This window comes from Bombyx mori, chromosome 13 (assembly GCF_030269925.1).
Source record: "Bombyx mori chromosome 13, ASM3026992v2".
Taxonomy (NCBI): domain Eukaryota; kingdom Metazoa; phylum Arthropoda; class Insecta; order Lepidoptera; family Bombycidae; genus Bombyx; species Bombyx mori.
This window is the reverse complement of record NC_085119.1, coordinates 5,162,509-5,186,310: the sequence shown is the minus strand read 5'-3', so window position 1 is coordinate 5,186,310 and position 23,802 is coordinate 5,162,509. Positions and strand designations below refer to the sequence as shown.

The window sequence follows — 23,802 nt, the reverse complement described above, 5'->3', positions numbered from 1 at the left end:
CTTCGACATCCTAGACACGTCGTTACGGATCCATTCTTGCATTAGACGACTTCAGCTCTAACACTAGAAACAGGCTTAGGGACTCTGGTAACCGCACTCGCCGAATTTGGCAAAGAGTTCGACGTGCAACGTAACTTATACGTCAAGCTCGCTAAGTTTCTCGCCAGGTTAAGGTTCCGGTAGTAGATTCATTCACGAAGCAGCTGCTCTTGAGTTCTTAGGTCCCCTTTGGAGCCGCTCGGGCAGCTGTTAGGAAATCCCATCTCTCCTGACTGAGCCTTTGTTCGCCCACCTGTCTTGGTGAAACTGGATAGGGCCACCAGTAATCTTTACGGCGTAAAAAAAACCCAAATTATTAAGACTTTCGGTGTGTGATTTGTTTTATTTTGTTAATTTATTGTTTCTGCAGGTTCAAACGTGTAGTACTGTCGAACGAAAGGGTTTGACGAACGAAATAACCCATAGACACAGCCCACTGAGTTTCTCCCCGGATCTTCTCAGTCGATCGCAATACGATCCGGTGGTAGATTCTGCGAAGCACTGCTCTTGTTTGGGCTAGTGTCAGCAAATTCTTTTAGGTTGAGCCCGTGAGCTCACCTAGCTGTTCGGGTGTAGCTGAAATAGCTTCGTAGGCTACCAGCGAATAGGTAGAAAAAATCATAATCCCAATTTCCATCACAAGCACCAATTTCCATACATAAAAGACGAAATAGATACCAAGTAATGTAACGGCAAGTTAATATTTGTTTTAAAAGTGCATTTTTATGTGTTCTGTTGCGTTTTTACAATCGACTAACAGAGGCTTTTTGACAGAAATACTATGAAACATTTTTCATGTACTTTAGTGTTTCTTCAGATTTAAACGTGTGTTATTATATAGCTAATATACAGCTAATTTTACAATTCTGCGTCTGTGAAGATGGGCGAATGTAAAGAATTAAACTAAATAGCTCCGCGTAATTTCTCGTATTCTATAAAAATATAGTCGTCGAAGTCGTCGTGGCCTCTTTTTTTTTTTGGTCAGGTGGAAATCGCCGGACTTCCGCTCTCCACTGGGGATGAAGGGCGGGGCATGTCAAAGTCGAACTGATTAAAACCTCCTGTCGCTCAACAACCAACGTCCAAACCTCGCATGAGACAGAACTCATGAAAAGGCAAAGGGGGGAAAGTGAAGCGCTTAGTGCGGAGCACATTAATCCCATCTTCCTCCCCCTCAGGACGCCGGACCGGCGGTCGTCGGTGCCACGACCACCAGCCTTCTCAGTCGGCAGGCTATCCGAAGCCCGCATATATGGCACCGGTTAGAGTGAATTATCCTACGGAATACCCCGGCGCTACTCCTCCCATGCGGGGCAGGCAACGAGCGGACGAGTGAATGCTCTGCCGTGTCCAATTCACAACCACAATGGTGGCACTCTGCGAGCCGACGCTCGGCTGTGATCCGGTGCAGGAACTCACCGAAACAACCACGCCCAGTGAGCACCTTCGTGAGCCGGAAAGAGAGGCGTCCTCTGTCACGATTCACCCAATCTACAAGGACCGGACAAATCGCCTCGATGGTCTTATGACCAGCCGAAGGATCAGCCAGCCGTCTGGACCATGAATCTAGCTCGGACCGCCGATATTGGGCCCTCCGCGCTCTGACCACACTGGGGCTGGGACGCGCCACGCCCCGTGCACGAAGGTCAGCCCGCCACTGATAGTCAGCGGCAAGCGCCTCCGCTTCCAGAGCCCAAGGCGGCGTCCCAGCCAGTACACACGCTGCCTCAAAGGAGATGGTGCGATAACCACGGATGACTCTGACCGTGCTGGTGCGTTGCGGCCATTGCAGCAGCTTCGCCCCCCCCACGGCCAGGGACTGGCCACACACGGGCGCCCCGTATAGGGCCATTGATCACACCACCCTCGTATAGAGAGGGCGCATCACCTGGTCAGGCCCCCCGACGTTGGGCAGAAGCCGGCTTAACGCGCCAGCTACCCCCAACAAACAAGGGACCAGGCTCTGAAAGTGAGCACGGAAGGTCCAACGACTGTCCAGAATGAAGCCGAGGTACTTCAACTGCACCCCTACCCCGATACGGACGCCTCCAACCACGATATTGGCATCGACAGGTGGCACTCTCCAGGGCCTGTGGAATCACATGGCCTTGGATTTACTGAGCGCTACTCAAGGTTCAATCTCCTGTTTTTGCCGGTAGGTGAGTGACTATGACTCTTGTGAGTCCGCGCGGGTAGGTACCACCAGCCCGCCTATTTCTGCCGTAAAGCAGTAATGCGTTTCGATTTGAATTAGAACTTATATCTCAAGGTGGGTGGCGCATTTACGTCGTATACGTCTATGGGCTCCAGTAACCACATAACACCAAAGTTGCCCTAAGTGATTATTTGATTTCATTTTACTACGCATTTAATTAAGTTTTACATTTAACAGGTAAGTCTTCGGCATTTTACAACAAATTATGTAAATGAAGATTTGGTTTGAAGGATTTAGCTAGAATAAACGATACAAGTGCTAAGCTTGACAGCTTACAACGCTGTTAGTCGATTTAAAAATATTGGACATGTTATTAACTTTTCGCATCTTATTATTACCCAACAAAAAGCAAACGATATGTGCTATCACGTTTTCTCAGTTCTGTCTCTTTTTCGCATCAAGAAATTCAAGCTAAAAAACGTCACACTTCTACGTCAAACGTTGACAAGGTGAAATACAATTTATGATTATAAATTAGTTTGAATGATGCAAACATTTTGCTTGACATAGTAAAAGAAAATAATAAAAACTGAGTTGAAATTTGCTAAAATTGAAATATGGAGTGAAAATTAAACAACACAAGCGTTATTTGAGGGTTTGCATTTTAGTTAACTGACGTTGGTTGTAATTGTGCCGCGATTCTCAACAAATCCCACGCAATAATTTAATCTTTTTGAGATGTGTGTTCATAATTATATTTAATCGTGTTTTTTTAATTCCCACGCGTATACTGTGATTTTTAAGAAATGTTATAAATGAATTTAGATAATGTCTGACTACGATCTTCAGTTTCAAGCGGATTTAGAAAAGGCGCAGGCTTTGAGTTTAGAAAGTCTCGCGCTAGAACAATTTCGAAGGCAGAAGCTTCTTTCTAGCACAGGTATTTGACGTAACTTTGTTTACCTAAGATAACCGATTATCCAAGGTCTCCAACCGAAAATTTCTAATGAACTAGTTTTATATTTGAGGAAATTACTATCTAACTTCTTCTTCTTCTGTTTGATTTTGGCTCGCGCGGGTACTAACTTATTAGGTAGGTAGTTTGTAATAATTCTTGATCTGTTTGTGACGACATATAATTAAAACAAACTGATTAGTTACTCAAACAATAGACTAATAAAGTAATCAAAGATACAAGGTGTAAGAAAATTTTCTTTGAAAATTATAGCAGTTGCAAAGCAGCTACCTTCTGCCCCCTTTTCCTGATTAAATGTTTTTAATATAGTTGTTGGGCAGTCTTGAGCAAAGTAAAATTACTCAAATAACTAAAATAATTCACTACTGGTGGTAGGGCATTTTACCATCGCACCGCCCGCCACCGGAGTAGAGTTCATCCATACTACCTGGAGCCACTGCGGTCATCCACAGTGCGTTTCCAGAGGTCTTTTTTGCCACGTACCATCCGGCTATGGAATGAGCTCCCCTCCACGGTGTTTCCCGAGCGCTATGACATGTCCTTCTTCAAACGAGGCTTGTGGAGAGTATTAAGCGGTAGGCAGCGGCTTGGCTCTGCCCCTGGCATTGCTGAAGTCCATGGGCGACGGTAACCACTCACCATCAGGTGGGCCGTATGCTCGTCTGCCTACAAGGGCAATAAAAAAAAAAAAAAAAAAAAAAAAAATAGGGCATCTTGTGAGCCCACCCGGCTACTTCCCATTGCTCTGCCTATTTCTCCTGTGAAGCAGTAATGTATTTGAAGGGTGAGGTAGCTGTACTATAAAACTGAGACTTAGAAGCCTAAAGAGGGGTGGTTTCATTTACATTACTGCTGTTTGAACTCCTGTAACCACTTACATCAGGCAAGATGTGAGGTTGTACACAACAAAAGGATATAAATAATGAACTATTAATGAGGAAGGGATTTATTGATAATTTGAAAATTAACATTAGATATGTCATAAACAATGATTTTTATTGCTCATTGAAAACTATCTAATAATATGGATTCTTGGAGAGGGCAAGATGTGGTGCCATTTTTTGTCTTTTTTCTTGTCAATGATTTTTCCATAATCATAAATTGTAACAGGTATTTAGCAGACAACATGGTACAGTGGTATTCTTCTGACTCTGCATATTAATGAAATGCTATCTATTGGACTTATGGTTTTTATTGCCCTGTCGACGAAAGTATACTGACCACTAAAGTTTCTCACAGTGCATGGTTCAAAGTGTGTCTGAATCAGAGAACTCTGGAATCTGTTATTAAACTATGCAAATTGAAATTGGCGAATTCAGTTTGTATTTTACTATGAGGAAGGAACATTTATTATTAGTAATTCTGTAGAGTATCCCTGTGAACTTCCTGAAGTATTTGGGATTGTTGGGTTTTACTAATTGAAACAGTGTTGAATTTTAAAGTTATTTGCGAGGTACCGCTAAGTTGAGTTCTGAGTGTCATGGTACTTCATATCTGTACAAAGACCCACTCTATAAAGCTCAATTTGAATCTACCAAGGAGCAGCACTATCATTTTAGAGTCCCACACAGAAGACAGCCATTAGAATTGTGATAACTTATCTGTTATCGTGAACACTATTTAATTGTGCCACAATGTTTAATAGTGTTTAAATTTGAAAAACATATAATTTAGCTAATGGGTGGAGATAGTATAATGTTTGTGTGTGATTTGAAGTGATTCTTTAGTTTTTTTAAAGTTTAATATTCACCTCACATATGAGTCGACTATTATCAAAGCCGGCAATGTGACTTTTGGACAATTATTGGTAAATCAGAAAAACGAATTATTGACTTTGTATTCCATTGGCAGACACAAAACTCTTCTGAACGACATCTTAGATAAATAACAGGTTAAGTATTAACCTTTATTTAATGCAGGTTTTGAACCGTATTCTTTGAAGGAGACGATTATATTCAAATCAATCTGTATTGACATATCAATAACATTTTTTTGTCCAAATGCACAGATTGCCACCTTTGATAATAGACTACTCATATATTTTTTCATAATTTTTTCTAGTCTTTCTACTTTTACTAGTCAAAGACTACTGAGTTTGTCCCGGGATCTTCTCAGTGGGTCGCGATTCCGATTTGGTGGTAGATTCTGCGAAGCAAGGCTCTTGCTAGGGCTAGTGTTAGCATATTCTCTCAGATTGAACCCGTGAGCTCACCTACCAGTTTGCGAAGCTGGTATAGCCCTGTGGCGGGTAGCCATCATACAACACAAGATATATGACAGATGCCTGAATCTTGGTTACGACATTTACAAGACAAGCTTGTATATATACAAGTTCCGAACAACAACATTAGGACCGTCGGTCTACCGAGCAATATCACCCGCTCGGTGGAAGATCTTCCTTTCGTCGTTTAAGCCTCCCCAAACTGGTGACCTGCGACCCACAGCTGTCGTATACCACAGCCCCTTAGGCTACCAGCGAATAGGCAGGAAAAGAAAATGGTGAACTATAGTTTATGATTTTGAGAAAAATAAATAAATGATGTTATGGTGAGTTCATAGCATACATGTGCATCCTCCTGTCCTGGTGAAACTGGAAAGGCCTCTGGGCCACAAGTTATCCCTCAACCATAAAAAAAGCATAGATGTAGGTACATAGCATACTTATCTCAGTTCACAATATAATTATGTTATGTGGTTACCTATAGATTTCAACAATGTAAATTCCGCCATCCATCTTGAGACATGAGTTCTATGTTTTATAGTATCACGGCTGCCCCAACCTTCAAACCGGAAAGCATTACTGCTACACGGCAGAAATAGACAATCTAGGTCGAAACCTCAATTGATTGTAAGAATAATCTAATTAATAAGTTGAATGATCCGACACCGTAGTTGTTGCATAATTTTTTCGTATCAAAACAATAATCATCGAACAATTTGCGAAATCCATCTAAATTTCCATTCAAAGCGCGTTTGAGATGATTGAATGCTTCCGACACAGAGCAGCCTTGTTGTTGTGAGTCAGTCCACTTATTGGTTCAATTGAACTTGTGAAAACAACAGAAATTAGCCGGCATCATTTCGACGAGCCGCACTGAAGCAAAGCATCAATGAAAGGAAGTGTAAGGTCAACGAACCGCTTCTTGTATATGGGGCATTGATTAATGCAATCGTGATAATTGTGACTTACATTACCAATGGTTATGATACATTAATGATCGGGTATCTTAGAATCTGAAGTTTCTACTCGTTTTTTTTTTGTAAAGTACACTGTGATGCAAATATTGTTCACACTACACACCGGTACATAATTAAAGTATCGTTGCCGCCGCTGACTCCCCGAATTCTGATCATGCAGGAGCCAGTCACCGTCAATGCCCTAGACACGTCCTTATGGATCCATCAGATCCAATAACCTTTGCATTAGATGTCTTCAGCTCTAGCTCTAGGAGCAGGCTTAGGGACCCCGGTAACCGTACTCGTCGAACTCGACAAAGAGGTCGACGTGCAACCTAACTCATGCATCAGCCTGCTGAGTTTCTCGCCGGAACTTCTCAGCGGGTCGCGATTCCGATCCGGTAGTAGATTTATTCGCAAAGCAACTGCTCTTGAGTTGATAGGTCTCCTTCGGAGGCGCTCGGGCAGTTGTTAGCAAATCCCACCCCTCCTGGCTGAGCCTTTGCTCGCCCGTCTGTCCTGGTGAAACTGGAAAGGCCTCCGGGCCACCAGTAATCTTTCAATCATATCATAATTAAAGTACCCTTTAAACCTTAAAGCTCCCTTAATTGCCTTCATTTGCCTTCAATACAATATTTTACGATGCACACTATGGTATATTTTGACACGATCCATCTTATACCATTGTATATGTACAGAAACCTCTATAAGAGGTTATTGCTTTTCGTCGTGCATTCTATTACTCAGATGGCAACTTTTCTTTATCTGTATAAGCGATAATCGAGCCAATTTAATGCTTAGTGTTTTTTATTGCTTTAATTTCAAATTCATCAAATTTTAGAAATACATTTGACATTTCGTTCTTACGTTACGCAATAAATTATACATCAATATTTATAATTACTTAAACACACATACTCGTACAGATATTTACAGTTTTTGAATCATAATTGAAAATAAAACAATTATATACATATATACTACTCATATACTACACAGTTTCATTCGTCTTACTTTATGAATAATAATAAAGTGTATAAATTGTAAATCGATGTTGATTGTTTGTATTACAAGTGAAAACACCAAATAAACAAATGGGTCGCTTAAAAAAAAAAACCCAAAACAATATAAATACGAAATAGTACATAGCGATAACGGTAGATATAATTAATCTCATAAAAACATGTGAAACGTTTGTCACGATTGGATGGTGCTTTATCATTGCGCGATATGATTGCGTAGATAATGGACGGGAGTTGGGCACTGTCAATTATCGTCGCAGAGAGGACGAGGGGCCCCCGCCAGCGCTGCCGCCACCTCCGCGGAAACCACCTCGTGGACGATCCAATTCCGAAACTCCAAGGTAGTCAATTTTGTGTAAATTTCGTATTGTTCAACGTCTGATAGAACTGTTTATCAAGAAGCTTGCTATTCCATTGTGTTTTAACTATCTTAATTCCAACAGAAAAGTATTGATTTAGGCACAAATATTTATCGATTTAGCAAGTACGAATTGGAACTAAAGCAACCCCGCCCTTTGAGTGTCATATGAGACCTTCAGACCATCGTGTCGCCTGATTTTACTCGTGTTACAATGCGTACAGGCCAAGAAATGTAATAAAATATATATTTTTCGAGTCCAAGAATTTCCATTAATAACACAATGAATCCGGTATGAGAAACTTGTTGCTGAAATATAATTTTGAAAGTTCTTTCTAATAATTCTACGTTTTAAATCAACATATCCTCACCAGGCATTTCTTCCAAACATTAGTTTTATTAATTGCAACTTTACTATAGGTCATCTGAGGCGAGTCCCACCAGGGACGAGAGCAGCGACCTGATCTCGTTTGCAAGTCCAACCAGCAAGGCAGCACCGCAAGATCCACATGCGTCACTCAAAGAATATATAGACCAGATCAACAAGTAAGATGCTATGTTTATTATAAGTGGAAACTTCTTTGTCAGTGTGAGCAAAATAACTGTAGGCCTATCAATACTTAGATCAAGGATGCCACCGCACATCTTAACATAAAAGTCGAAGTCTTCGAAACGTCTGACCGATTCGCAGTAAAAATGGCCGAAATCCGTTGGGGTCATAAAAAACACTAGTACCCAACATAAGGATTAAGAATTGAATGAGTCTTTGCTTTTGTTGATCTACGGAGAACGTCATTAGTAGTTCGATAATGTCGGAGATTAGTTCTAGTTAAAAGAAGAATTTATATAAGATTCTAGGCAGTCTGTTACCATAAAGATAAAAGTTGGATAAATAAAAATGATATAATAAATATTTGTGTGTCATGATTATATCAATAAAGTTTTACAGTTCATCCGTTTTCTTTCAGACTAGGTCAAAAAACTGAAGACTTGACAGAACAATCGCCTGTAATCATGAATAATCATCCGTACAACCAAAGGCCCGGTTATCCTTACGCGCCGCAATACAACTACAACTATCCCCCTTACAACGTGATGCCTCCATATCCGTCTTCCGCGCCCTACGGCATGCCATCACCCATGCCGAATTATTCGTATTACACGCCGCCCATAGCTGCACCACCGGAGACGCCGCCCGCATACGTGCCAGGGAACCCGGCGATGTATTCCGTTCCATACAGCCAAACGCGGATGTCAGCTCCCGTCACTCCCAACTATGGATATCCACCGGCGTACAATTACAACACGACGAACATGATATCTCGTCCGCCGATGCCTATTTCGAACTTGTACCCGCAGCTGAGTCAGGCCCACGCTTACCCGCCGAACTCGAACCAGCCGCAAAACAAAAGCAACGACACCACACAGACGATCGTTAAAACGGAACCGTCAAGGGACAGCATGGACAGTAATAGCTCGAGGAAATCGTCTGAAGTTAGCATAGGGGTGAGCGCTAAAATTATATTCGGCAATACCGTTAATAGAATACAAACTTTTCTTACTTATTTTAACGTTATTAACACGTTGACTGCCATGTAGGTCACCGGTGACCCACCTGGCGTACTAAAGTATTTATATCGATTTATTTCTTCGATCTTCTTATTAAGGCACCGGAATATCTAGTAGATCAGGGGTTCCCAAACTTATTTTGTCTACTGCCCACTTCGAGAATAAATTATTATTTAGCGCCCCCATTTTTTCACCTACTTAAAAACCACTATTGCGAGAACTCAGTCGGTGTTTAATAGTCCTCCTAGATAAAGTTACAAATCGCCTCCCAAGTCTCTACGCAACGCCCCCATTTTCTTTCTGGGTCTCTTACCACTCACCTTTAAGCCTGCAGCGCCCACTAGGAAGCGTTATCGCCCACTTTGGGAAAGGCTGTAGTAGATTCTGGGAAAGATGAATACGAAGATACTGAGAGAAAATATCTTTAAGAGACCTAAAAGACTAAAATACATACATTAACAAACAACAGAAGGCAAAGTTAGGCAGCTCAGACGTTTTGTAATCGAAATAGATATAAATACTTCAGTGTGCCGCGTAGGGCACCGGTGACCTACATGGCAGTCAACATGTTAATGTCGTCTGTACCGGTGCAAACGTAAATATGCCTTAATGATACACAATTATGGTTGAATTTTCTAATGCTTGTTACAGTCCAACGAATCAAACGACACAGTAGGAAGTCTCCCTAAATCAATGAACCTGATCGACTTTGGTGGTCGAAACCCGAACGGCAGTCAAGGTAGCGTAAGAGTCAGTGTGCTAGAAGCGTTTGATCCGCTACTAACTGAACAAAGTAATCCTGGTGAGTGGTACATGTCTCATCCTCATTATTCGACCTTATCGGTGTTATTTTAAAGACTATATTCTCTTAAATACTTTTCATTCGTAAAACATTATATTTGGGGACAATTACGGTTTAATGGTATAAATATTATATTATTTGTTACATAGCCGGTTTTAAGTGGTTATCAGAGATAATGCCGACCCGAGACATGAGATCTAAGTCTCTTATTGATCATAAGTATCTGCATTTGGTCATAAAGGTTATCATTCATCTTCATACTTTTTTGTTTTGTTGGATACATAAAGTTAGAAAAATGCTTGCTTGATTGGGTTAATTTACATTGGCTATCACCAGTCTCTCTCTGTTGTCGGTTTCGAGTTAGAAAAATGCATGCTTGATTGTGTAATTTACTTTAATTATCACAAGTTTCGCCCTTGCATTGTGCACGTTTCAATTGCCGAAAACTAGAGATTCTACCCGAAATAGATCATTCTTCGAATCGATACGAACCTGAAGAATCGATTTACAATAAGGTCGATTTCGGGAAGATCGATTTGTCAACCAACTTAAAAACAATATGATGCATAGATAACATAGATGATGATGATGAGAAAGACAGATGATTTGTGCAAAAAAAAAAATTTTTCTGGTTATTTATTATATCTTGCGATAAGATGAAAGGAATACGAAGACATGTAGCCACCTGAATTTTTTTTTCCACACTCTTGTTTAATGATTACTTATTTATTATGCAGTAAATTAATTTTACTCAAAATAATTGTAATCTACTATTGTGTTTTATCAGAAACAGGAAAAATAACTGTGCCTTTTTTACAGTCTGCGGTTGATTCATTGGTTAAAATCGATCCATTTTGGTAGAAACATTATTTTTTAGATCCCCACCGAATGCACACATACCTACATAACTAAATTCATCAATTAAAATGAAATTTTATGATTGCTTAAGCACAACCATTGCTTGTGAATCGTCAGCGTGTTTGAAATATTTTGTTGCTGTATATAGCCATTTAGTATTCAGTGATTGCTGTAGCCCATAGACATCGCAACCTGTAAATCTCTGCCCTATTTGATGAGTAATAAGTTTCGTTTTCGTATTTGTGCAACTCATGTCTTGGAACTGAACATAACGTTTGCTTCGCGTCAGAAATAAGTAGGATGATGGTACCTGGAGTAGGTATGCTGGTTCACAGTATATCTTACCTTGTCTAGTGAATTTCTAAGTCGCCTTTTACTAAACCCAAGAGAAGTGGTGGTGCATTTTAGGTTTACACCACACAGCCAGTATCTATACTAATATTATAATGCTGAAGAGTTTGTTTGTTTGTTTGTTTGTTTGTTTGAACGCGCTAATCTCAGGAACTACTGGTCCGATTTGAAAAATTATTTCAGAGTTAGATAGCCCCATTTATTGAAGAAGGCTATAGGCTTTATAACATCACGGTAAGGCCAATACAAGTGGAGCACCAATAAAGAATGTTTCAAAATAGGGTTTTGAATAGTTTCTAATATTCTATAATTCAAAAATATTTTCACTTTCTACGTAAATGAAGTGGGGGTAAAATTTAGCGTTATGCCAAAGTAACTATTCCACGCGGACGGAGTCGCGAGCAAAAGGTAGTAGTCAATAAGGGTTATGCGACCGCGGTCACCCCCAGCTACTCCTGTTACTTTCTCATTATGAACGGTCGGTTCGTTCGTTTTTTGTTTATTATTTGTCATCTGGTTCGTGTACGTCTTTTAAGGAAGGCATTAAAAGTACTGTATGCCACTAGTCACGTCCGCCCTCGTTTCATTTCTTTTCGAATTCTTGTCAAGTCTCTGTCTTAGTCTATGTCTAGTCGTTGAAGGTCTTATGTTCTATGAAAGAGGTTGCACGCCATGACACACTATCTGACTCTTTGATATTATTTCCCTTTCTTCAAGGCTGGTAGGGCACCTTTTGAGCTTCACTGGTTCAGTAGCTGGTAAGCTGCTAAGTTGATAAGAAATTACAAGATAAAGACTTATTTGGTTTATTCCTAACAAGTTTTACTGGTGGTAGGACCTCTTGTGAGTCCACACGCGTGCCTATTTCTGCCGTGAAGCAGTAATGCGTTTCTGTTTGAAGGGTGTGGCAGCCGTTGTAACTAAACTGAGACCTTAGAACTCATATCTCAAGGTGGGTGGCGGCGTTGTAGATGTCTATGGGCTCCAGTAACCACTTAACACCAGATGGTTTACTGGTGTTAGGAAGAACGTCTCGTGAGTCCGCACGGGTAGGTACCACCACCCCGCCTATTTCTGCCGTGAAGCAGTAATTAATGCGTTTCGGTTTCAAGGGTGGGGCAGCCGTTGTAATTAAACTGAGATCTTAAAACTCATACCTCAAGGTGGGTGGTGGCGTTGTAGATGTCTATGGGCTGTGAGCTCGTTCACGCATCTAAGCAATAAAAAAACCCTGTGAACTGTTCAGAATATGCGGTGGGCAGCGAATGTTCGAGTAGCGTCTACGAAGAGTACGACCCGCTGGATTTCCTGTACGGGGAGACTGAGATGCGTGAGACGCCCGTATACGGTACCGTCGGCAAGCGCGAGCCTGCCGTCATGCCGTCGCCGCCGCCAAAGGCAATGCCCTCCGTGCCCGCCGTCGCGCTCAGATCCACCACGGTCTGTATCCAAACATTATTATTGAAATTCCAGATCTGTATCGAGGGATGGAAGGCTTTTATTTGGTTTAAGCTATATTTAAATAAATAAATAAATAATAAGTAAATAAATAAATATTTACTAACAATCACGCCACATTAACTGGTCTCGTACTAAGTTCGTAAAGAACTTGTCTTACAGGTACCAGATAACCGAAATAAATGTAAGATTTTTATTATACACATACACATACATCAATAACCCTGGAAAAGACATGTTTTTATATTTATGATACAAATATCTTCCTTTGTCGGGATTCGAACCCGCGACCACCTTGTGTAGTGACCATGTCACTTACCATTACACCAGACGGGCGTTATTTATTTATTTTTGTAATTTTACCGACATTTATTTTTGTTATTAAATAAAACGCATTTATCTGGTTACCCATACTATTTTCCAGTCTACCTTAAAATTTCCGATAACTATTAATTGTCAGGTGAGCCGTGAGAGATATGCTCTTTCATTCAAAAATTTATTTCGTTTGTTCTATATTCACATTTCCATATATTGTGTGTATCGTATTCCATATATGTTTTAATTAGTAAGTATATACAGTCGGCATCATTGCGCCACTTAGAGAAGGCGGCACGACATGAAAACCCTCTTGTCGTAGCCGCCGGTAATTACATACCCGATCCTGTGGACCGAATGGTAAACAGTTGACGTCGCCCTAAACATGTCATTTCGGATCCTCCCGATCCATTAATGGTGCTTTTAGATACCTCAAGCGCCGGTCACTTTTCTCGCCGGATCTTCTCAGTGGGTCGCGTTTCCGATCTGGTGGTAGATTCTTCGAAGCACTGCTCTTGCTAGGGCCAATGTTAGCAACACTTCCGGTTTGGGCCCCGTGAGCTCACTTACAGGCTAGGGTGAAGCTGAAATAGCTTCTCAAAGCTATCAGCATAGGTAGAAAAAAAAAGTTGATAGATAACTTACCCTTCACATTCGTCACATAAATTACCCGTTTTTTTTTTTTGTTTCAGAACAAACTTTACGATAGCATAGTTAAGATCAGAACAAGAAATTACGACAGCGAACACAAAGCGTTTCTTAAAATGGCTCTTGACGTTCGAAGTGAGTTAAAAAGACAAGTCTTTACTGGTTTGTATATATTACATAAGTATTTCGTATTGATTTGTATATTTCATGTCGCACAGAAAAGTTCGTGTACACTGATGAGAGGACGAACCCAGGGCACGTCATAGCAGCCAGGTCCGGCGGCAAGTACCCGCCCAACACGAGCATCAAGATACTAGTTCATCACGCTCACTCCGATGAACCCATCACTTTCACGTCCGATGGTGAGTTCTGAACGTAGATAAAGTTAGACAAGTCGCATACGGTCGTCGGACCACAAACTGAGATTGCCTGTGCTATGTGAACAGTTTTTTTTATCAAGTCGTTGAGGCCTAAAGGATAAGACGTCCGGTGCATTCGTATGTAGCCGTGCACCGGTGTTCGAATCCCGCAGGCGGGTACCAATTTTTCTAATGAAATACGTACTCAACAAATGTTCACGATTGACTTCCACGGTGAAGGAATAACATCGTGTAATAAAAATGAAACCCGCAAAATTATAATTTGCGTAATCACTGGTGGTAGGACCTCTTGTGAGTCCGCACGGGTAGGTACCACCACCCCGCCTATTTCCGCCGTGAAGCAGTAATGCGTTTCGGTTTGAAGGGTGGGGTAGCCGTTGTAACTATACTGAGATCTTAGAACTTATATCTCGAGGTGGGTGGCGCATTTTACGTTGTAGATGTCTATGGGCTCCAGTAACCACTTAACAGCAGGTGGGCTGTGCTCGTCCATCCATCTAAGCAATAAAAAAAAACCTATACTGATAACTTAGAGAGGGTATATCAGCGTTACTTAACCAGTAGGTGAGCTCACGGGACTCAAACCTGTTGCTAACACTGGCCGTAGCAAGAGCAGTGCTTCGCAGAATCTACCACCGGATCGGAAACGCGACCCACTGAGAAGATCCGGCGAGAAACTCAGTGGGCTGTGTCTATGGGTTAATTTACTCGTCGAGCCCTTCATCCCAAGCGACGGGTTTGGGGAGGACGGTGACCGGTGCTTGTGGTACCTAAAAGCACCGTTAGTGGATCGGGAGGATCCGTAATGACTGATCCGTATGACTGAATGAATGATCCGTAGTGATATGCATTTACTATTATACTTTTTTTTTCAGTGGAATCTAAAGTCGAACACGTGATATTAACAGTAGTCTGTTCACTGGATGAAGACATCAGGGAGGACATGTCTGGATATATGTTAAGGGTAAGATATAAAAATGTTCACATTAATCTGATTTCAATCTAAAATATTCGTCGTTATTATAATTGTGAAGTCTTACAACTGCACACAATGAATGTGTATGTTTACTATTTGTGGCATTGTTTATATCATTGTCTAAACTTTCAAATGTCTGAAATGGCTGTGTGAATTATATCAACGAATATATATTATTTATATCGATGAAGGCAATCCAAAGATCATTTTAAAATATGGATAAATCCACCCATATTTTATTTTGTTAATTTACGAAAACATTTCGATCATGCTTGTTACACTTGCTTTTAATTTCTTAAATGGGCGGATGAACTCATGGCCTTCCTGGTGTTAATTGGTTACCGAAGGCAATAGATGTGAATGTCGTAGATTACGCTACCCTCTTTGAGAATCGAGTTCTGCGTCCCATTTGCCTACCTATCCTTCAAACAGAAACGCATTACTGCTTCACGGCAGAAATAGGCAGGATGGTGGTACTTACCAGTGCGGACTCAAAAGACGTCCTACCACCAATAATATCAGAAATAGGCAGGATGGTTGTAGCTACCAATGCGGGTTCACAAGACGCTCTACCCTCAGTTGAATATTTTGACAATGCCCAAATAAGTTCCGCTACAATTTGTTCGCAATGATTGATATCCCATTGCCGCGTCACACTCTGTACCCAGTCTGACGTCACAGGTGCGGGGAGCCAAAGAGTATCTGACGCCCGGCAGCTCGCTGAGCGAATACGATTACATACGCGAGTGCGTGCGCTTGGAGAAGGACGTGACGCTGTGTCTGCACGAAGGGAGGGACAGCACGCTGGCCAGGACCGAGAGGGACGACGCGAAGGACTCGCACCTCACGCTCGACGACCTGTTCCCGGCGCAGGGAGCCACGCCGATGCTATCGTTCGATAATTTATCGATATTGCTCGGTGAGTTAATCGATAAACATATTGATATTAGATAGCTCTCTCTTATCCATGCTATGTAGACAGAAGAATTGGGGGCTTTTTGGCGGGAACGCGAGTTGTTGTGCTTTGTTTTATTTTGTCCATTTAGTGTTTCTTCAGGTTAGAATGTGTAATAACGGTGGTTTATTATTTTTGATATCTGTGAAAGTGCATAAATGTGGGAAAATGAAACAAAGCTGCTGGACGTAACTTCTCGGGATCCTCCAAAAAGCCCACTGAAAATGTCTCAGTAAATAACTACCATTTTACTGAGATTATATTTCATCCCATATCATCTCATCTCATTTCATTTATTTCATCCCAGTTGATTAATGTCTCAAATTAATCATCTTCATTTCATTTCATTTCATTTCACTCCATATTATAATTTTCATAAAAATAAGAATATACATTAAAATAAGACTTGAGCTAAAGGTCTTAGTTACCAGATCATAAAATACCTTAAAAAAAAAGGAAAATTGGTTTTGAAATAAGAATTATTTCATGCTGTAAAATTTTTCACTCACCCTGTAGAATAAACATGTTTTAACACTTTTTTTGGCTATCATTGTAGAATTAACAGTACATCTGTCATACCTTCTCATTTGTCAGTCTCTGTAAAGCAAATTTGTATGAGCATCGAATATGTACGTGCGGTCTGTAACACAATGTACTGAGAGGATTTGTATTGAACAGAAACTTTAGAAGGCGAGCTGTCGCGTGCTATCGGTGTGACCAGCGCTGAGGGCAGCTGCTCCCCGAAGGCGGTGTTCCAAGCCGTCAAGGCTATCTGCGCTCTGGCGGGCGGCGTGGAGACTCTGCACGTCACTCACACGCTCAACGCGTTCGCGCAGGCCTGCACCGCGCAGGTCAGAGCATAATCTCATTTTGTTAATGTCATATTCAAAATACCATTGATGATGTACTCAATGAAGTTATTGGAAACCGAAGCTATTACAATGAAAAGGAGTTATTAATATTTACTTTCGGTATCCTCGCGAATTTACTTAGTCCCCTAATTTTGAGGTCTCTTAATAAGTACAACAATTACGTAACTGAGCTCCACTGTCTTTTCCAAGTCTCCACGAACTCATCATATGTTGTAGGTTGATGTGTTGGAGGTATTTTTTTTCTTTTTTTTATCTCAAAACTTACTAATACTACAGGAGAGTGTTTTAAAAGGTTAATTTTTTTATTTTTGACCAGTTATATTATCTGTCTTTTAAAGTAAGATAAAATTATGTATTAATTTTGTTAATAGTAGTCAAAATATAGGTAAACTTAAAAAAATAACTAAAACTAAATAACGCTCTTTTGACAGTATTTATGAGAAAAGTAGTGATGATACCAAATGATTACCGTCCTTGTTGAACCCATCGCTTGCGATGAAGGGCTCGACGAGTGAATTAACCCATAGACACAGCCCACTGAGTTTCTCGCCGGACCTTCTCAGTGGGTCGCGATTCCGATCCGGTGGTAGATTCTGCGAAGCACTGCTCTTGCTAGGGTCAGTGTTAACAACACTCCGGTTTGAGCCCCGTGAGCTCACCTACACACGTTAGGGTGAAGCTGAAATACCCTCTCAAGGCTATCAGCATAGGTTTAAAAAAAACCAAATGATTCCGCATATTAACTCAATTACGAATATTTTTGAAAATTGTACACTTTTAATGCGAAAAGACGACATTATATACTCGTGTCTTGTCGTGCAGGGAGCGAACAACGTGGTCCGCCCGGAGATAGAGCGCGAACAGGGCGCGTACTGCTCGGTGTCGCTGGCGGCGGGCTCGCGGCGCGACTGCGTGTCGCTGCAGGGCGGGCGCGTGCGCGACGCCGTGCGGGCGCTGCTCGCGCTCTATACGCGCACGCGCCTGCTCGACTTCCGCCTCGCCGACGCGCACTACCAGGCGCCCGCCAACCCCGCCAGTGCGTACCTTTTTTTAAATTTATTTTTTTATTGCTTAGATGAGTGGACGAGCCCACAGCCCACCTGGTGTTAAGTGGTTACTGGAGCCCATAGACATCTACAACGTAAATGCACCACCCACCTTGAGGTATAAGTTCTTAGGTCTCAAGTATAGTTACAACGGCTGCCCCACCCTTCAAACCGAAACGCATTACTGCTACACGGTAGAAATAGGCAGGGTGATGGTACCTACCCGCGCGGACTCACAAGAGGTCCTACTACCGGTAAAGAACCTATGTACTTACTTCACGATCAACCCAGTGGGCAGCGGCCTGGCTCTGCCCCTGGTATTGCTGAAGTCTATGGGCGACAGTAACCACTCACCATTAGGTGGGCCGTATGCTCGCCTGCCTACAAGGGCAATCAAAAATAAATAAATAAAAGCCAACTCTAGCAGGTCGCTGATCTACCTCGCGGGAGCCCACCCACACTGTATCCTTCGGCGTACGTTCGCCACTCAAGAACGTTTCGGCCGCACCGCTATCTGTTCTTAGAGCAATTTCCCCCGTCCACTATCACTTCAACCCTACTTAACAATATTTATCATTTATTAAATATTACCTACCCTCATAAATGATGATTATTTGGTATCTAAAACTGGGATTGAAAGAGAGCGGAAATTAGTTCTGATTAATCTTTTATATTATTAATTAACAAGTTTATTTGTTGAATTGGGTAAACGTAGGCCGCAACTGGGGTTGTTGTTCCAGAAAAATTTAACGTTAAATATTAGGAACTCTAATTATTTTTATCTATAGGCAATTTTTATTTCACATTTGCTACTGATGAACGTTTAGGTTGAGTAAATTACGATGTTTTAATTACAGAAGCAGTACCGGCGCACACAATATCAGAAACGACACTGTTTTGTATAGAGGCGGTGCACTGTTTGCCTCTGTGCTGGAGCCACGACGAGTACATGTTCCATGCGCAAATCTACCACGGAACAAGACCTTTGAAAACATTACGGTTCACACAAGCTTCGAAGATTGAATGCGGCGGGTTTTATCCTCGAATCATATTTGATACTTGGTAAGACCATGGTGGACCCTACACTTAGCACACATGGCCATGCACTAAATAGCACTGGATGTTGTTTCTCGGACTCATCCAATAATAACATTAGAACTTCAGTAATTTCCGCATATTTTATTGGGACATTCTTTCATCTTACCGTATCTTATCACCGGTAAAAGTAACACCATATATCACCGAATAGCTGAAACGAATATCAAAGGATCTAGTAGCATCTAGAACTCTCGAGGTGTACAACGCCATCTATTGTCATATAACGGAAAATACTCGACTTGTGAGGAATGTTCTCGATAATTATAGGGATGTCGTATCGATTATAAAAGCGTTGTAGAGATGGCACGATGCAGTCAGTAATCGGAACTACTCGAAGCGAAACAGCGAACGGATCACCTGAAGCGAAGCGGAAGAAAATTAATTGAGAATTTTAAAGTGTTTCTTAAGTGTTCTAAGTGTTATTACAGTTTTAATTTATATTTCGGTAGATTTTTTATTTATCTTGAACCTCAGCGCGTAACACTATATATATAATTTTCAGGCTGAACCTCGAGGATTTACCAGTAAACACGTTACCAAGAGAATCTCGTCTCGTTCTGACGCTGCACGGCAGGACGCAGCGCACCATCGACAGCCAGCATCCGAACGAGAACAGCCCGCCCAGCAGCCAGGAGGCCGAGGACAGCGGCGACGTGCTGTACGAGCAGGTCGAGCTGGGCTGGGCCGCCCTGCAACTCTTCGACTTTGATGGGTAAGTGAGACGGCTATATCCAATGCTTTATGACGAACGGAGCACGTGCTATTATCGCGGAGACTGCCTTCGTATGTACCTAGGCGGCACTGAAAATTTCGGGAATTAACGAAGTGACACAACATTACTATTTAAAAATGTATTTATTGCTTTTCGAAGTATTCTCCGCGAAATTTGACACATTTTTCCATACGATGGAACCAATCATTGAAGCAACCATTCCATTCGGAAGTTGGGGTCTCCAAAATGGCCGTTTTGTAGGCGTCCACAGCTTCTTCAAGTGATGAAAATCTCTGTCCACGCAATTTATTCTTTATTTTAGGGAAAGTATAGTAATCATTAGGGCTTAGGTCGGGGCTGTACGGCGGATGGTCTAATAATTCTATGCTTTCTTGCTCTAAAAACTCTTTTGTTCTGTGCGCGGTGTGAGAACTCGCATTGTCGTGATGGAGGATGATGCGGCGGTTGCAGTTCTCTTTACGGAGTTCAGAAACGATCTGTGGCAAACAAATGCTAGCATACCATTCTGCATTAACCGTTCTTTGTCCCTCAAGAGGAATAGTCGTAACATGGCCGGTTTTGGAGACAAACGTGGCCATCATTTTTTTTGCAACACTCGGTGAACGAACAATTTTTGTTGGCTTTAACTCATTTTCGAACACCCAAACTCGTGACTGGTTTTTTGTTTCGGGTTCGTACGCGTATATCCCGGATTCGTCACCTGATACAATGTTGTATACAGCATTTGAGGATCCTGCGTGGAATCTTTCGAGAGTTCTGACGCACCAAGTAACGCGAGCCGCTTTTTGCTCTTCACAGAGCGAATGCGGTATCCATCGGGAAAACAATTTTTTTACACCTAATTGTTCATGCAAGATTATTTGTATTTGACTCATGCCAATGTCTAAAGTTGCCTGAATTTCGCGGTATGTCACATGTCGATCTTCCTCAATCAGCTTACGCACAGCATCAACGTTTTCTTGGGTGACTGCAGTTTTTGGACGACCTTGACGGGGATCATCACTGAGCTTGACACGTCCACGTTGAAACTCAGCAAACCAGCGATAAATTGTGGTTTTGGATGGGGCTTCATCACCAAATGCAGAAATCATCCGGTCAACACGCTGTTTTTGTGTTAAACCACTTCGAAAATCATAATAAATCATCGCTCTTGAATTTTCTCGAGTCAATTCCATTTTCTCAACGACTAAACAAGTTGGACAAAACCTCGTGACAAGACCGAGAATCTTTTTTTAAATAAATAAATGGTATTCGATTTTTAAAACCAAGGAGTTTTCAATTAAAAAGATTTTAATATGACAGGAACAGTGGAAATATTCCATTCCCGATACTTTTAGTGCAGCCCTCGTATTAGTCAGCGCTCACTAATCGACTTTTGACCTTAGCACTGAAACCAGTGGCGGATTAAAGGTCCAGAGCGCCCTAGGCAATCAATTTATCGGCGCCCCTGTACCGGCCATAAATGGCCATTATAATACTAAATTTTAACTAGTTGTTTCTGCAATTACGATGACGTTGTATCATCAACCCAAGACTTTAGTAGACCAAGACCTTTGTACTTACGCTAATGCGATTTTCTTTATTTATTAAAAAATTCTGAGCTCGTGCGCCCCTTTTAACTATGCGCCCATAGGCATGTGCCTAGTTTGCCTTACGGATAATCCGCCTCTGACTGAAACATTACGATTTATTTTAATGGATTACTAATTAATCGTGGTGTTGAAAATTAAATTAAAAAATAATTGGTTATTTCTGTATTTTTTATTGCTAACACCGTAGTTACTTAATAGCTAAGAAATATAAAAAATCGATTAATGAATAGAGTAGAAAATTGTGCTTAACTGTTTTGTTTTTTCCTTTTTATATAATTCCGCTGTACAAAAAAAAAGTATAACACAGAGTTATGTTTCAGGATGCTATCGTCCGGTAATTACGTTTTACCATTGTGGCCGACTAGCTGCGACCGGCGGACCGGCCCGGCTCCTCATCCCATGCACACACCTACAACACCATATCCCGTTGTCAATATTGGTGAGTCAGTTTTTTGTTCGTTTAAAACAATTTCTAAATAAGCTAGTGCAACTAGGGGAGTGCTCTGAGGAATTGTTTGAGATTATTTCATCATCTCGTTTTTACCATCGCACTGCCCTCCGCCGGAGTAGAGTTCATCCATACTACCTGGAGCCACTACGTTCATCCATAGTGCGTTTTCAGAGATCTTTTTTGCTACGTACCATCCGGCTTTGAAATGAGCTCCCCTCCACGGTGTTTCCCGAGCGCTAGAACATGTCCTTCTTCAAACGAGGCTTGTGGATTACTTCACGGTAGGCAGCGGCTTGCTGAAGTCCATGGGCGACGGTAACCGACCACCATCAGGTGGGCCGTATGTTCGTCTGCCTACAAGGGCAATAAAAAAAAACTAGAACCGGTTTAATTTGTTCCTATAACACTTTAATGTTCTACAGAAATTCCTTTATACGCACACACCGGGGTCAAGTGGACCAGCGGAGAAGAAGACAAACAGAAGAATATATCTCTGAAGGATCTTCCATCGTTCGACAGTTTGGATGGACACACACAGTCTCAACTGCTACACCTCATCGAGCAGGGCGCTTATCAGAGGATGCCTACAGAATGTAGAGAGGTGAACTTTGTATTTTGCTCACACGTAGACTTCAAAATGTGGATGTCGCCACCATGACCTTGGGGCACGAGACTGGACTCCATTGAATTGCACAACGGGTGTCTCTAACTGGAATACACGATTGCTTCGCGACTTTATTTTGTCAGATTCGAATACAAATTCCTTGAATCTTTAAATAGGTATTCGTTCATGTGTTGGGTACTTTTTAATTCAGAAAAAATTGTACCCACCACAACTTTTTACTGAGTTTTTAATGAAGTTTACTGGGGGGTCACAACATGCCTTAACCCAGAAAGGCAGAAGGGCCGTCGATACTTTTTGTAAGTTCTAGTAAATAAATTATATCTGTTGCCCTGCAGGTCATGTGGGAGAAACGGCAGTACCTGGTACAGATCCCAGGCGCTTTGCCTCTGGTGTTGCTAGCAGCTACAAATTGGTACGGAGACCATAGAGAACAATTGATAGGTCTACTCCGACTGTGGGAGAAACCTTCACCTTTAAACGCTATGCATTTGCTGTTGCCTTGGTGAGTAGAGCTATAAAAAATGTTCTTTTTCTCAGTAAAAAGTTGTATACTGCCGTTGTGATTACGATTATGATTGTGATTACGAAAAGTGACTTCAAAAAGGGCTTTACAGCCATAGAAGTTGCCTGCGAGAGAATGATATAGGATATTTCTGAAAGTTTCACTTCCGCTATCTTTGAATAGCACACCACATTATGGTTCATCTGATGAGGTACACGGTCACAGTCGCCCCGGGACATCCTCGATGTCAAATTTGGAGAAGTATATATAGCGTATATATAAGTACATAGCGATCAGAAATCACCATAGAGGGGAGTTCATTCAACTCAAACCGAAAATACTTGTTTATGCCGAATTTTTTAATGTTAACCCACCATTATGTACTCATAAAATATGTCTAGACATTATTAACGAATCACCTCAAAAAATTCGTGACTATGAAAATAATAAATACAATTGTTTTTTTGGGTAGTTTCCCGGATGTCGCCGTAAGAGAAACAGCAGCCAAGCTGTTGAACGAGATGTCTGACGACGACCTGTGCCGCGTGTTGCCGCAGCTCACGCAGGCGCTGCGACACGAGACGTACGAACCCAGTCCTTTAGCCGGTAACTGTCTACTGTGCTTACTGTCCGCGTAGATACTGTAACCTTACGGCACATCCAATGTTAAGCCGTTACTATCCCATATTTGGATCGGGCTCTGAACCTCCCGAAATCAGCGCCGAGAGGGCAGACTTGAAGTGTGGAGCTGTCTTCAGGCCACTTCTGCACCCTTCGCCCTGGAGTCCGAGTAGTAGGAGGTGCGAACCTGCTCAACGCTACAACCAGACACTGGCTTAAATGT

The 23,802-nt window shown here is 41.7% G+C and overlaps 1 protein-coding gene across 3 annotated transcripts in view; it reads left to right on the top strand.

The window, feature by feature from the left end:
• The first annotated feature begins 2,700 nt into the window (after positions 1-2,700).
• LOC101742216 (phosphatidylinositol 4-phosphate 3-kinase C2 domain-containing subunit alpha) overlaps positions 2,701-23,802 on the top strand; it is a 44,700-nt gene continuing 23,598 nt past the window's right edge. For 2 of the 3 annotated variants that reach the window (XM_062671723.1, XM_012691719.4), the window contains exons 1-18: positions 2,701-3,134; positions 7,590-7,710; positions 8,148-8,273; positions 8,696-9,233; positions 9,948-10,098; positions 12,554-12,747; positions 13,773-13,863; positions 13,947-14,090; positions 14,984-15,072; positions 15,766-16,003; positions 16,718-16,890; positions 17,734-17,947; positions 18,815-19,019; positions 19,558-19,767; positions 21,701-21,819; positions 22,254-22,432; positions 22,792-22,958; positions 23,431-23,564. In XM_062671723.1, the coding sequence (XP_062527707.1) occupies positions 3,023-3,134; positions 7,590-7,710; positions 8,148-8,273; positions 8,696-9,233; positions 9,948-10,098; positions 12,554-12,747; positions 13,773-13,863; positions 13,947-14,090; positions 14,984-15,072; positions 15,766-16,003; positions 16,718-16,890; positions 17,734-17,947; positions 18,815-19,019; positions 19,558-19,767; positions 21,701-21,819; positions 22,254-22,432; positions 22,792-22,958; positions 23,431-23,564 (3,205 nt within the window). In that variant the 5' untranslated portion in view covers positions 2,701-3,022. The remainder of the gene's footprint in view (positions 3,135-7,589; positions 7,711-8,147; positions 8,274-8,695; positions 9,234-9,947; positions 10,099-12,553; positions 12,748-13,772; positions 13,864-13,946; positions 14,091-14,983; positions 15,073-15,765; positions 16,004-16,717; positions 16,891-17,733; positions 17,948-18,814; positions 19,020-19,557; positions 19,768-21,700; positions 21,820-22,253; positions 22,433-22,791; positions 22,959-23,430; positions 23,565-23,802) is intronic. The other variant, XM_012691720.4, reaches the window with a different exon arrangement.